Raw genomic sequence first — 15,520 nt, forward strand, 5'->3', positions numbered from 1 at the left:
ATTGAGAAATGTACAAGATAATGAAACTTTTTTTGTCGATGTCTTGCATTTCATTTATGTCCTATTGTATTTCCTATTGTTACGTGGGCATTTTTAATCTCCAGTTCATTAAAGAATGGTTATCGGCGTTATATGCACTTATTTTGTTTGAGAAAATAATTTAATTTTTCTGATTTAGGTTGATTTTTATTTCAGTTGGTTAAATTTTTCTTTCCCTTCAAAATTTCTGGAGTGATTTTAATATGAAATAGTTTTCTGAAACGGTTGTTTTGAGTGGTTTCCAGAATTTTTAAGGCTTAGCTGTTTTTTTTTATTTATCCGCGTAGTGCGTTCTGAAACCGGATGTACAAATCAATGCCGCGCGTGAAAGAAATGTTCAGTTCAATCTGCTCCACCAAAAGTCAAAATGAGAAATAATTAGGGTGGTTCTTGTTCAAGCATCATTCTGAGAAAGAGAAATTGAGAGACAGTGAAACAAATTACCATATCGGATTGTTAAAGGGTTTGAGTCGCTAATCATCTGATGTGAATGTTAGTCTTTTAGATGTAATTTTGGGCTATTTTCACCATTTTTCCTTGCCGTACGATTTTGTAATTGTTTTTGTTTTTTCTTCATCTTTTTATAGCATATTGGTTGTTTTTTTGGTTGATTTTATTTGTTCTATTGTTTTTAGTGATCTTTGGATTTGATTGATGTTAATTTTGATCTAGTTTTATAGAAAATCGAATCTTTAATCAAATATTTGGTCCATTTTCTGTTAATTTTTGATTTTTTGCCTGAAAGTTAAGATTTTTGTTACGACCATATGACGTCACAATCACATCAAATTTGGTTTTGGTTCATTCGTTCAGTCATTTTCAATTGAATTGGGTGACGTCAGTTTTCACTATTAGAGGAGAGAGTTTTGTTCAATCGTTGGTCACACTTGACCTACATCACTCCCAAAAATGACTCTGAAATTGACTTTTCTTTACTTTAATTTAAACAGATAAGGTCAAGTGATTGCGTATCACTCTAATGAAGGGTATATGAGGGCAGCTAACAGACGCAGCAATATGTTAAACTGATTGTTAATCAAAATGTAACATCTTACCAGTTATTAAAAATGAATTTATTGGTCTTTTTCTTTACTATCCTGAGACTGCAGATCTACAAAGCTATTGCGGCTATTTTCGGATAATCTGCAAGCTATGTTTTTTTTATTAGGAAATAAATAGGCAACTGTTTCGTGGAATTTTATTAAATGATTGCAAGTTTGCTGGTATAAAGCAGTTTTAAGTTGAAAAATGACAAAAATTGAGAAAAATATAATTCTCGGGTTTTCTTTAGTTTCCTCAGAACTAGAGAAGTTATAGCACCTAATAAGATTTTCAGTTTTGTTAGCAAAAATAGTATTTTCAATTCCACGAGATAATGTACTTGTGGGATTGAGGTGATTAATGTAAACCTGTGTCTTTTTAGGCAAATTTTTTGCCTGAGCGCCTTCATTATAGAGCTGTCTTTAACTTCTTGAGTCACTTTTTCACGCTTGAGTTCTGCATTTCTGAGTGATCTAAGTTGCTCTCATTCTGAAATAACGTGTGTTGCTAAAAATAAAAGCTATTTTGAGCGAACGAAAATTATACCTTAGTGTTTAAGATGTCATCTTGGCGGTCCCGGTTTGACATCCTGGAGGTCCTGGTTTGGGACCCCCGTGGTTAGGTTTTTTTTGCACCTGTAAAACTTTTCTAAGCTACACCCCCTATAAATTAAATTGCACCGCCTGTCGCACAAGCAATTCATCCGACGTTAGTCTGTTTATGTTCTTTTAAATTTGTTTTTTGACTATTTATTTTTCTGGGACCTAAGATTGTTTTTTCTGATTTTCTTCAGTCGGTTTTCTAACGATATTTTGGTCAAAAGCTAGGTTTTAGGTGAGAGTGACTCTTCGAGTCGTTTGGAAATCTTCAGGTTACATTTTTAATCAGTTTGGTGAGTAGAGCGAAAAGAGCGTTTCTGTTTTGGCGGCTGTTTTCGAGACGAAGAGAAATTGATGTTTGAAAAAATTATCTGTAACAGGGAAATAGTTTGTTCACGTGCGGATTTTTTAATCAGTTTTTTTTGCTTTTGACTACCTTTTTTTGGTAAAGAAAGGGGTTTGAATGGTCTTTTGCATTATTAAGTTGTCTTGATAGCGCTTTCAAGATTTTGGTTAAGCTGAATTTTATGACAATTGCGAGGTTTTTCAGCCAATTTGCAATTTTTTAGACTGATTAAACAATTTTTGCAGATTCGTTTTACCATCGCAATCATTGGAGTTTAGAATAGAATAATTTTTAGGTGTAATTTATATAAGGTTTGATCATTTCATTACAGAAAAGTTTTTTATACCATCTTCTGACTATCATTTTGGACCTTTTGAAGAAATTATTTTTCGGCGCAGTTTTGAACTACTTTGTACCATATCGGCTTGTTGAACGTTTTAGGTGTTAAGCACCTGATGTAAATGTTGGTCTTTTAGATGCAATTTTGGGCTGTTTTTACCATTTTTCCTTGGCGTACGATTTTGAACTTATTTTTGTTTTTTGTTCATCTTTTCTATAGCATATAGGTTGTTGTTTAATTGCTCTTAAACAAAGTTCGTAGCAATAATTGTAAACGTGTGTGTCTTTTTTATGCAAAATTTTTGCTTGACCGTTTTGACTTTTCGAGTGACGCCCTTGACTTTATGCGTTTCGCGTGATCTAAAATTCTCTCTCAATCACAATTTCAAGCAGCTGAACTCAATTGGCGGCAATTTAATTCTAAAAGTCAAATGAAAAGTGCGACAAAACTGGTGCCATTTTTCAATTTAAATCTTAATAGTTGGATATGTTAACCTTGAATGTGGTGGTTATTTGAAGCCCACTATTGAACTTCTTAGTCCATTTAGACTCCCCCTCCCCCCCAATGAAGCAGGCTGGCATTGAGTAGAGCTCCCACTAGTCGTTCGAGAGCAATTCTTCCGACGTTTATTCGGTTATGTTTTTTGGTTGGTTTTATTTGTTTTAGTGTTTTTAGGGATCTTAAAATTTGATTGATATTAATTTTGATTTAGTTTTAAAGAAAATCGGTTTTTTAAAATCAAATGTTTGGCCCATTTTCTATTAATTTTGGATTTTTTGTCTAAAACTGCTGTTTTTAATTTTTTGCAGTGATTTTTTGTGTTAATTATGCTAGAAGTTCTCTGTAGATGTTTTTACTAGACATTGCAGTTATCCCTAAATTATTTGATACCATTTTAAATTGATACCATGTCTCCATTAAAAATTTAATGGGAGGTAGCTCATAGTGTTTTTATGGAGTTAAGTAAAAATAAAATCTCTAATCTTGCTTTTTCACGTAATTTTTTCTTGTTCCGCTCTGCTTGTTTGGTTTTATTGTTAAATTAAATGAAATGGTATGGTAATCGTAATTAAATGAAAACTTTGTATTACAAGTTCTAATGCCAATAATTGTTTTGAAGTCGTAACGTGTAAAGTGAGTAGTTGGCTGAAGCGTAAGTGAATATCTAAATTGAGTTGGCCGTGGGATCTTCAAAACAGGATAGTAAGTAGATCCCAATTGGAATTAGGTTTCATTAGAGGCCCTGAGCAATCTTAGTAGTCTTTCAAGTTCGTCTTGTGCTGAGGCTGCTGGGAACGCCTCAAATGTTCAAGTTTTTTGTGTTATTTTTATGTTTGTCATCGTTAGGGGCCAATGAAACGTTTTAGGGACGAAACTCAGGTTACTGAATGGTTTCGAATGACGCAGAATATGTGTCGAAGTTATCAATATAACAAAAAAATACAAATTTTCGATAAAATTTGCATTTTCAGCTTATTTGATAATTTTTGTCTTTGAGTTTTTTGCTTCGTGGAACATTTTAGGGATTGAACCGAGGTTACGGTTTATTGAACCAAGGCTAGGAGGTTTTGAAGCTATTAGTAATACGAAATTGTTAATTATCAAAAAAATTGCAATTTTTCGCGGCCAATGAAACTTAATACGGCGCGAAGAGATGTTACAGGATGATTTCCTGCGACAATGAAACCTTTTTGATGATCATGAACTTTGGCGACTTCTCTATAAAATTTGAATTGTCCGATCTTGTGGGGCTAATGAATCTTTTGCATCTCGTACTTGGTTAATGGCTACATTTTCGTGACAAAAGTTGCGTTTAGAGGACAGTTGTTAAAGAAGAGAATTTTAATTAATTGCGGTCGATTTTGCCGATTTGTTAAGCTCTTTTTGTCGTTCTTGCTTCTTTCTGTCTTACATATGCAGCCAGATTTATGGTAGCCTATAATTTAGTTCTATTGTATAGTTTAGCAAGAGAAAGTTGTTTTTGAACTCATATTAGTACAAAGAATTAGACAATTTTGCAATTTTTTTAAAAATTGTTTTGTATCAATTTCAAGTTCTCAGAACTCAACTTGTTAATTAAGTTTTTCATAGCCACCGTCAACTTCTCAATGGCTATTATTTAGGCGCTCACCTTTTTATAATTCGCTTTACCTTTTCGCGTTTTTCGTTTTTACATAACTCAAGATTTTCACGTTTGACTTCTGAATTTCTTCACTCACTGTTTCAACTGAATTGTTTTGAATTCTTTTCGGCACTGAATTACGCAATGTGATGAATACTGTCAAAGTCAAAGGGGCAAAATCAAAAGAGACGAGATGAACCGATGAGCCCGGTCATTAAGTCATTGAGAAATAGGTTATCAAAGTTCACTAGATTGTTTGCTGGCTGAAATTGGTATTAGGCTTAATAGCTTCCAGTTTAGAAGCTGAATTAGGTATAGTTTTAGAATCAAACTGAAACTGCACGCCAAATTAGAACACTTTTTGACGCTTCAAAAAAACAGAAAAAAATTCGGTGAATTTATCTTTTTTTTTCTGTTTGAATCTCGATGTTCATCAAGTTCGTCAACGGTGCCTATTTTACGGCAATCTGCTGGCTATGTTTTTGATATGTGGACTTCGTTTATGCGTTTGTTTTAACATTACGGTTCTGATTTTGAAGATATTGACACCAAGAAGCTTTAACGAATCAGTTTTTCTAATTTCTATTTTTTTACTTTAATGTTCTGCCTCTGCTTTCCTTTTATATATCAAGTTTTTTATTTGCCAAGTTTTCTTTTCTTGCTTTCTGAATTCTTGCGCATTGTTCTCCAATGTAGAGGCTGAATTCACCATTCTTGTCTAGTCTAATGAATGAGCAAGTTTTTATTATTTGCTCTATCTATCTAATTTGTACTATCTAATAGTGAGCAGGTATTTTTTTGTTTGTCAAGTTTTTTGTTCGTCCTTTCTTACTTTTTGCTTATTGTTCTCCAATTTAGAGGCTGAATGCACCATATTTATCTAATCTAATAAAGCTGCGGACGAAATACGTACACTTTTTGGCGTTTATTGGCACCTAAAAATTAGATTATGGTCAATTTTCTCTATTTTTTTCTAACTGGTTCAATACCATCACAGTTCAGTGGGTCAACGGTGGTTTTTTGGCAATCTGCCGGCTAAGTTTTTGGTAAAACGCTCGTGAGCATTATCAGTTCTTTTGGTGCTATGATCCTTCAGTTTGCCACGTGTCAAGTAAGCTTCCATTTTTGGGAATGAAATTTTCTAGAAAAGGATATGCTGCTCAGCACCTTTCTGCGCAATAAAAGCATTTGATTGCTTTTGAATTTATTACCACGATATCTCAAATTGGAACATGCGGTTCTATCAATTTCGAGTGTTCAATTGACTTGTTTAGGTCTTGGCTGTTTCTGTTTTGCGATGCTCATCAAAGTGCCTATTGGGCTCAGTGGAAATCTCAAGCTGCTCGCCTCTCCAGACCTAGCTTCTATGTCTCTCGCCATGTCAAACATCGCTTTCCGTTAAGTTGGATTGTTAGCGGCCGCTTCTGCTATTCCAGTGGACTGACTGTTTCATTTAGTTGTTACCATTGTTATGCGAGCCTGACTGCATTTAATTGCTATCAAACGGAGTCTGTAGCAACTATATTTGTCATCTGTATATTAAACTTGTGAACCCAAAGGGCTGCATTTTTGAAAGGGCTCTCTGAGCGTTTCTTTGTGCAAATTCTGCCTTAATGACCAAAAAAATTATGATCTTTTCAACAATTGTCACGTTTTGCAAAAGGGGGCTATTCTTGAATAGAGTTCAGGCGAGCAATTTATTAACAAATCAGAGATGACTAATAACTTTTCACTTTTGCGCATACTATGTTAAATTGAATAGAATAATACGGCATGCTTTGTTAATTAGCCGAATTGTAATAAAAGCTAACAGAATTTCCGACTGTTGGGTCGGTACGCGTGCGTCGAGGCTGTGCCGCAATAACCGACCCGCGATTTACGGATTACATCACACAGCGCATGAGGCACTGATTTTCGGCTAACTAAACTAGGCCAAGAAATATTGTGTAAAGTACTGTAAAGAAGGTGGCTCTAATAGGTACCCAAGGGGGATTGCTGAAAAGAGCGAAAAATATAAACAGAGAATGTCAATGAAGAGTGTCAAAGCAAAAGGGGGCAATTACCAATTTAAGTGTTTGTTCCTGTTTTGATAGTAATTGGTTGCTCTTGCGGTTTTTCAAGCAACGTTACGAGCATGTCCCCCATGTTTGTGGTGTTCATTAAGATGAAAACAGCATCAGTTATAGTTGATTATTGAGTATGGAGTATTGAACCAAGGCTTGGAGGTTTTGAAGCTTTTAGTATCACAAAATTGTTAATTATCAAAAAATTTGCAATTTTTCGGGGCCAATGAAACGTGATACGGCAAGAAGAGATGTTAACTTTGACGTGTTTGTATTCGTGTTTTGACCCCGGGTAACCTTACAATATATCAAGACTTGAGTATCCAATGTGGAGTTTTTTTCATGTCCCAGTCGATCTGAAAAATAACTGGTTTTTGTTGGCCTGCTAGTTTCATGCACTTTTTGTTCCACCAATTTTTTCGGAGATCCTCACTACGATCTAAACATCCTATATGCCGAAACTGTTGAGTAGACATAAATTCATTATGTTAATGGTGACTTCGAGTTTTCTACCACCCCAAGGCATCACCACGCCCTCTCTCTCCAACACTAATCTCTGTTGTATAGGTGTAAAGGGCAATTTTAAGTGGTGTTTGGGACTCTTTCCGGATTTTCTACGCCAATTTCCTGGTTGTGTCCCTGTAGCCCCCCCCCCCCCCGCAATCAGTCCAGATAGGCTCACTTAGTTTGATCTAGAGACTACCAAGATCAATACCTTGTCAGTACTTTGAGAGCTTTTCGCCCGAGGGTAGCCGGTCATATTTTCCGTTAAGTCAATGTGGGGCGATCGAGATCTTTCGTTGAAAAATGAAAAGTTGTACCATTATAAAGCTCTTAAAAACGCAATCGATCTGAAAGGTAACTTCAACCGTTCCCTTTCCCTTCCTACATTTATCTACTCCTACCCCTGTCCTTAACTCTAGTTCGACGCAGCTATCTAACCTTATCACTATTTATCCAAACCCACCCTCCTTCCACTCATATACCATTCTCACAGTTACCCATTCCATTCCTCTTAACCGTGTGCGCTGCACCTACTCGTACCCCTAACTACACACTACCTTTAATAAATTAAAAGAATTGTCTACATATCGGAAACTTTTTCACTAATAAAATTGCTACAAACGACGTTTGATGTATTTCTTCTAATTCGCTTTGCTTTTTAATCAGGTTTTTCGTTTTACACAAGTCACGGTTTTCAAGTATGACTTCTGATTTACTTCACCCACGGTTTCAATGAATGGATTTTTAATTCTCTCACGCATTGAAATACGGAATGTGGTGAATAATGTCAAAGTCAGAAGAGCAGAACCAAGAGAGACGGGTTAAACCGATAAAGCCCGGTCATTAAGTCATTGAGAATTAGGTTATCTAAGTTCACTAGATTGTTTGCTGGCTGAAATTGGTATTAGGCTTATTAGCTTCCAGTTTAGAAGCTGAATTAGGTATAGTTTTAGAATCTAACTGAAACTGCACGCCAAATTAAAACACTTTTTGACACTTCAAAGAAACAGAAAAAAAATCGGTCAATTTATCTCTTTTTTTTGTTTGAATCTCGATTTTCATCAAGTTCGTCAACGGTGCCTATTTTACGGTAATCTGCTGGCTATGTTTTTGATATGTGCACTTCGTTTATGCATTTGTTTTAACATTACGGTTCTGATTTTGAAGATATTGACACCAAGAAGCTTTAACGAATCAGTTTTTCTAATTTCTATTTTTATACTTTAATGGACTGCCTCTGCTTTCCTTTTATATATCAATTTTTTTATTTGCCAAGTTTTCTGTTCTTGCTTTGTGAGTTCTTGCGCATTGTTCTCCAATGTAGAGGCTGAATTCTTCATTCTTGTCTAGTCTAATGAATCAGCAAGTTTTTATTGTTTGCTCTATCTGATTTGTTCTATCTAATCTAATGAGCAAGTATTTTTGTTTGTCAGGTTTTTTGTTCGTCCTTTCTTATTTTTTGCTTATTTTTCTGCAATTTAGAGGCTGAATGCACCATATTTATCTAATCTAATAAAGCTGCGGACGAAATACGTACACTTTTTGGCGTTTATTGGCACCTAAAAATTAGATTATGGTCGATTTTCACTTTATTTTTTATCTAACTGGTTCAATACCATCACTGATCAGTGGGTCAACGGTGGCTTTTTTCGGCGAATCTGCGGGCTAAGTTTTTGGTAAAACGCTCGTGAGCATTATCAGTTCTTTTGGTGCTATGATCCTTCAGTTTGTCACCTGTAAAGTAAGCTTTCATTTTTTGGAGGTGAAATTTTCGAGAAAATGATGTGCTGCTCAGCACCTTCCTGCGCAATACAACCATTTAACTTAGTTTGATCTAGAGACTACCAAAATCAATACCTTGTCAGTACTTTGAGAGCTTTTCGCCCGAGGGTAGCCGGTCATATTTTCCGTGTGGGGCGATCGAGATCTTTCGTTGAAAAATGAAAAGTTGTACCATTATAAAGCTCTTAAAAACGCAATCGATCTGAAAGGTAACTTTAACCGTTCCCTTTCCGTTCCTACATTTATATACTCCTACCCCTGTCCTTAATTCTAGTTCGACGCAGCTATCTAACCTTATCACTATTTATCCAAACCCACCCTCCTTCCACTCATATACCATTCTCACAGTTACCCATTCCATTCCTCTTAACCGTGTGCGCTGCACCTACTCGTACCCCTAACTACACACTACCTTTAATAAATTAAAAGAATTGTCTACATATCGGAAACTTTTTCACTAATAAAATTGCTACAAACGACGTTTGATGTATTTCTTCTAATTCGCTTTGCTTTTTAATCAGGTTTTTCGCTTTACACAAGTCACGATTTTCAAGTATGACTTCTGATTTACTTCACCCACGGTTTCAATGAATGGATTTTTAATTCTCTCACGCATTGAAATACGGAATGTGGTGAATAATGTCAATGTCAGAAGAGCAGAACCAAGAGAGACGGGTTAAACCGATAAAGCCCGGTCATTAAGTCATTGAGAATTAGGTTATCTAAGTTCACTAGATTGTTTGCTGGCTGAAATTGGTATTAGGCTTATTAGCTTCCAGTTTAGAAGCTGAATTAGGTATAGTTTTAGAATCTAACTGAAACTGCACGCCAAATTAAAACACTTTTTGACACTTCAAAGAAACAGAAAAAAAATCGGTCAATTTATCTCTTTTTTTTCTGTTTGAATCTCGATTTTCATCAAGTTCGTCAACGGTGCCTATTTTACGGTAATCTGCTGGCTATGTTTTTGATATGTGCACTTCGTTTATGCATTTGTTTTAACATTACGGTTCTGATTTTGAAGATATTGACACCAAAAAGCTTTAACGAATCAGTTTTTCTAATTTCTATTTTTATACTTTAATGGACTGCCTCTGCTTTCCTTTTATGTATCAATTTTTTTATTTGCCAAGTTTTCTGTTCTTGCTTTGTGAGTTCTTGCGCATTGTTCTCCAATGTAGAGGCTGAATTCTTCATTCTTGTCTAGTCTAATGAATCAGCAAGTTTTTATTGTTTGCTCTATCTGATTTGTTCTATCTAATCTAATGAGCAAGTATTTTTGTTTGTCAGGTTTTTTGTTCGTCCTTTCTTATTTTTTGCTTATTTTTCTGCAATTTAGAGGCTGAATGCACCATATTTATCTAATCTAATAAAGCTGCGGACGAAATACGTACACTTTTTGGCGTTTATTGGCACCTAAAAATTAGATTATGGTCGATTTTCACTTTATTTTTTATCTAACTGGTTCAATACCATCACTGATCAGTGGGTCAACGGTGGCTTTTTTCGGCGAATCTGCGGGCTAAGTTTTTGGTAAAACGCTCGTGAGCATTATCAGTTCTTTTAGTGCTATGATCCTTCAGTTTGTCACCTGTAAAGTAAGCTTTCATTTTTTGGAGGTGAAATTTTCGAGAAAATGATGTGCTGCTCAGCACCTTCCTGCGCAATACAACCATTTAACTGTTTCTGAGTTTGTTACCACAATTTCTCAACTTGAAACATGCGGTTCCTATCAATGTCGAGTTCCAGTTGACTTGTTTAGGTCTTGGCTGTTTCTGTTTTGCGATGCTCATCAAAGTGCCTATTGGGCTCAGTGGAAATCTTAAGCTGCTCGCCTCTCCAGACCTACCTTCTATGTCTCTCGCCATGTCAAACATCGCTTTCCGGTAAGTTGGATTGTTAGCGGCCGCTTTTGCTATTCCAGTGGACTGATTGTTCCAAATTAATTGTTAGCATTGTTATGCGAGCCTGGCTGTTTTTACTTGCTCTCAAACGGAGTCTGTAGCAACTATATTTGTCATTTGTCATTAATATATTAAACTCGTGAACCCAAAGGGATGCATTTTTGAAAGGGCTCGCTGAGCCTCATGTTTTAAAAGGACTTCTGAAGAGCGCGGTTAAGCGATTGCAAAACAGTCAATGACCGAAAAAAAAATTGGTGCAGTAAGGTAAGGTCATTGACCAAAAATTCTTTGTGCAAATTCTGCCTCAATGACCGAAAAAAATATAGTCTTTTCAACAATTGCCCCCTTTTGCAAAAGGGGGCTATTCTTGAATAGAGTTCAGGCGAGCGATATATTAACCAATCAGAGACGACTAATAAATTTTCACATATGCGCATACTGTGTTAAGTTGAATAGAATAAAATACGGCATGCTGTGTTAATTAGCCGAATTGGAATAAAAAGCGAAAAGAATTTCCGACTGGTGGGTCGGTAGGCGCGCGTCGCGGCTTCTATCTAAACTAGGCCAAGTTATATTGTGTAAAGTATTGTACAGAAGGTGGCGAGTCTCTACTAGGTACCCAAGGGGGATTATTGAAAAGATCGAAAAACATAAACAGAGAATGTCAATGAAGGGTGTCAAAGCAAAAGGGGGCAATTACCAATTTAAGTGTTTGTTCCTGTTTTGATAGTAATATGGTTGCTCTTGCGGTTTTTTTATTAGGCAAAGTTACGAGCAAATCCCGCCATGTTTGTGCTATTCATTAAGATGAAAACAGCATCAGTTATAATTATCAGTATTAAGCCTCCCTCTTCAGTTTGTGATATTGAACAGCGGAAGACTATAAAACAGACAACTGGCCAAAGATAATGCAAGATCAATGCAATAAATTTACAAATTGCAATCAGATACGAATTTGAACCTTAATTGAAAGAAGATTTTCTTTTTATCAGCAAGGAATTTAAAGATCTGTTGGTATATAAGAAGCAATTGTTCTTATTCGGAAAAAAGAACGAGAAATCTGAAAGAGAAAAGGTAACAAAATGAAAGCCTCCTTAGTTGAAAATAATGAATGTACAATAGTAGATAGTTCTGGCTTTGTTGAAAGCAGTGTCTTATCTGACACTTTAACCGAAGGGAACCAATCCTCTGGGCTACGGAGCAGGTGGTCAATGGTTCGAATCCCGACGGGGTCAACTTTGTTTGCACCCATAAAGAAAAATTGATCTTTAGGCTGCGCCCCCTTAATTAAATTGCCTCGCCTGTCGTTCAAGAGCAATTCTTCCGACATCTGTCGGTTTATATTTGCGGATTGTTCTCCAATGTAGAGGCTGAATTCACCATATTTATCTAGTCTAATGAATCAGCAAGTTTTTATTATTTGCTCTATCTGATTTGGTCTATCTAATCTAATGAGCAAGTATTTTTTGTTTACCAAGTTTCTTGTTGGTGCTTTCTTACTTTTTGCTTATTGTTCTCCAATTTAGAGGCTGAATGCACCATATTTATCTAATCTAATAAAACTGCAGACAAAATGCGAACACTTTTTGGCGTTTATTGGCACCTAAAAATTAGGTTGTCCTCAATTTTTCTTTATTTTTTCCAACTCTTTCAATACCAACACCGGTCAGTGGGTCAACGGTGACTTTTTCCGGCAATCTACCGGCTATGTTTTTGGTGAATCGATTATGAGCATTATCAGTTCTTTTGGTGCTATTATCCTTTAGTTTGTTAAGTGTCAAGTAAGCTTTTATGTTGGGGGTGATATTTTCGAGAAAATCATATGCTGCTCCGCACCTTTCTGCGGAGTACAACCATTTAACTGTTTTTGAGTTTGTTACCACAATTTCTCAACTTGAAACATGCGGTTCCTATCAATGTCGAGTTCCAGTTGACTTGTTTAGGTCTTGGCTGTTTCTGTTTTGCGATGCTCATCAAAGTGCCTATTGGGCTCAGTGGAAATCTCAAGCTGCTCGCCTCTCCAGACCTAGCTTCTATGTCTCTCGCCATGTCAAACATCGCTTTCCGGTAAGTTGGATTGTTAGCGGCCGCTTCTGCTATTCCAGTGGACTGATTGTTCCAAATTAATTGTTAGCATTGTTATGCGAGCCTGGCTGTTTTTAATTGCTCTCAAACGGAGTCTTTAGCTATTATGTTAGTCTTCTATATATTAAACCCAAAATGCTGCATGTTTAAAAGGGCTCAATGCACTTCATGTTAGGATAAACCGAAGATAAAATCATTCCGTTAACATAACGTTTAAGATAAACCGATTGCAAAACGGTCTATGACCGACTAAAATTGGTGCAGTAAGGTAAGGTCATTGACCAAAAATTCTTTGTGCAAATTCTGCCTCAATGACCGAAAAAAAATATAGTCTTTTCAACAATTGCCCCCTTTTGCAAAAGGGGGCTATTCTTGAATAGAGTTCAGGCGAGCGATATATTAACCAATCAGAGACAACTAATAAATTTTCACATATGCGCATACTGTGTTAAGTTGAATAGAATAACTTACGGCATGCTGTGTTAATTAGCCGAATTGGAATAAAAAGCGAAAAGAATTTCCGACTGGTGGGTCGGTAGGCGCGCGTCGCGGCTTCAATCTAAACTAGGCCAAGTTATATTGTGTAAAGTATTGTACAGAAGGTGGCGAGTCTCTACTAGGTACCCAAGGGGGATTATTGAAAAGATCGAAAAACATAAACAGAGAATGTCAATGAAGGGTGTCAAAGCAAAAGGGGGCAATTACCAATTTAAGTGTTTGTTCCTGTTTTGATAGTAATATGGTTGCTCTTGCGGTTTTTTATTAGGCAAAGTTACGAGCAAATCCCGCCATGTTTGTGCTATTCATTAAGATGAAAACAGCATCAGTTATAGTTATCAGTATTAAGCCTCCCTCTTCAGTTTGTGATATTGAACAGCGGAAGACTATAAAACAGACAACTGGCCAAAGATAATGCACGATCAATGCAATAAATTTACAAATTGCAATCAGATACGAATTTGAACCTTAATTGAAAGAAGATTTTCTTTTTATCAGCAAGGAATTTAAAGATCTGTTGGTATATAAGAAGCTATTGTTCTTATTCGGAAAAAAGAACGAGAAATGGGAAAGAGAAAAGGTAACAAAATGAAAGCCTCCTTAGTTGAAAATAATGAATGTACAATAGTAGATAGTTCTTGCTTTGTTGAAAGCAGTGTCTTATCAGACACTTTAACCGAAGGGAACCAATCCTCTGGGCTACGGAGCAGGTGGTCAATGGTTCGAATCCCGACGGGGTCAACTTTGTTTGCACCCATAAAGAAAAATTGATCTTTAGGCTGCGCCCCCTTAATTAAATGCCTCGCCTGTCGTTCAAGAGCAATTCTTCCGACATCTGTCGGTTTATATTTGCGGATTGTTCTCCAATGTAGAGGCTGAATTCACCATATTTATCTAGTCTAATGAATCAGCAAGTTTTTATTATTTGCTCTATCTGATTTGGTCTATCTAATCTAATGAGCAAGTATTTTTTGTTTACCAAGTTTCTTTTTGGTGCTTTCTTACTTTTTGCTCATTGTTCTCCAATTTAGAGGCTGAATGCACCATATTTATCTAATCTAATAAAACTGCAGACAAAATGCGAACACTTTTTGGCGTTTATTGGCACCTAAAAATTAGGTTGTCCTCAATTTTTATCTTTATTTTTTCCAACTCTTTCAATACCAACAGCGGTCAGTGGGTCAACGGTGACTTTTTCCGGCAATCTACCGGCTATGTTTTTGGTGAATCGATTGTGAGCATTATCAGTTCTTTTGGTGCTATTATCCTTTAGTTTGTTAAGTGTCAAGTAAGCTTTTATGTTGGGGGTGATATTTTCGAGAAAATCATATGCTGCTCCGCACCTTTCTGCGGAGTACAACCATTTAACTGTTTTTGAGTTTGTTACCACAATTTCTCAACTTGAAACATGCGGTTCCTATCAATGTCGAGTTCCAGTTGACTTGTTTAGGTCTTGGCTGTTTCTGTTTTGCGATGCTCATCAAAGTGCCTATTGGGCTCAGTGGAAATCTCAAGCTGCTCGCCTCTCCAGACCTAGCTTCTATGTCTCTCGCCATGTCAAACATCGCTTTCCGGTAAGTTGGATTGTTAGCGGCCGCTTCTGCTATTCCAGTGGTCTGATTGTTCCAAATTAATTGTTAGCATTGTTATGCGAGCCTGGCTGTTTTTAATTGCTCTCAAACGGAGTCTTTAGCTATTATGTTAGTCTTCTATATATTAAACCCAAAATGCTGCATGTTTAAAAGGGCTCAATGCACTTCATGTTAGGATAAACCGAAGATAAAATCATTCCGTTAACATAACGTTTAAGATAAACCGATTGCAAAACGGTCTATGACCGACTAAAATTGGTGCAGTAAGGTAAGGTCATTGACCAAAAATTATAGGCGCAAATTCTATAAGGTCAAAGAAGAAGGTCAAAGCAAAAAGTATCAATTTCCCGAGAAAATGGTGCTGCAATAAGGTCTTTGACCATAATATTTTTCCGGATAAAGGTCAACGACCGAGCAATTATTTGATAAGTCTGACCAAAAACTTAGTAATGCAAACGATGTCATTGACTTCGTCAATGCTCCAAAAGCCAATGACCAAACAATTTGTTGTTAAAAAGTTAATTGCTTTCTGAAGCAGAAAATATCAGTGAACCAAGAATTGTTCATGCGAAAAGAGTCAATGACCAAAGAGAAAAATGCTGAAG

General features: G+C 36.3%; 1 protein-coding gene across 2 annotated transcripts in view; it reads left to right on the forward strand.

The window, feature by feature from the left end:
* The window catches only part of LOC142344693 (solute carrier organic anion transporter family member 4A1-like), a 33,557-nt gene that overhangs the window by 14,005 nt on the left and 4,032 nt on the right, over positions 1-15,520 (forward strand). The window contains exon 7 of one of the 2 annotated variants that reach the window (XM_075396538.1): positions 12,684-12,807. In XM_075396538.1, the coding sequence (XP_075252653.1) occupies positions 12,684-12,807 (124 nt within the window). Of the gene's footprint in view, positions 1-5,761; positions 5,900-12,683; positions 12,808-15,520 lie in introns of those variants that run through there. The other variant, XM_075396537.1, reaches the window with a different exon arrangement.

Source organism: Convolutriloba macropyga, chromosome 8 (assembly GCF_964194025.1).
Source record: "Convolutriloba macropyga chromosome 8, txConMacr16.3, whole genome shotgun sequence".
In the NCBI taxonomy this organism is placed as follows: Eukaryota; Metazoa; Xenacoelomorpha; order Acoela; family Convolutidae; genus Convolutriloba; species Convolutriloba macropyga.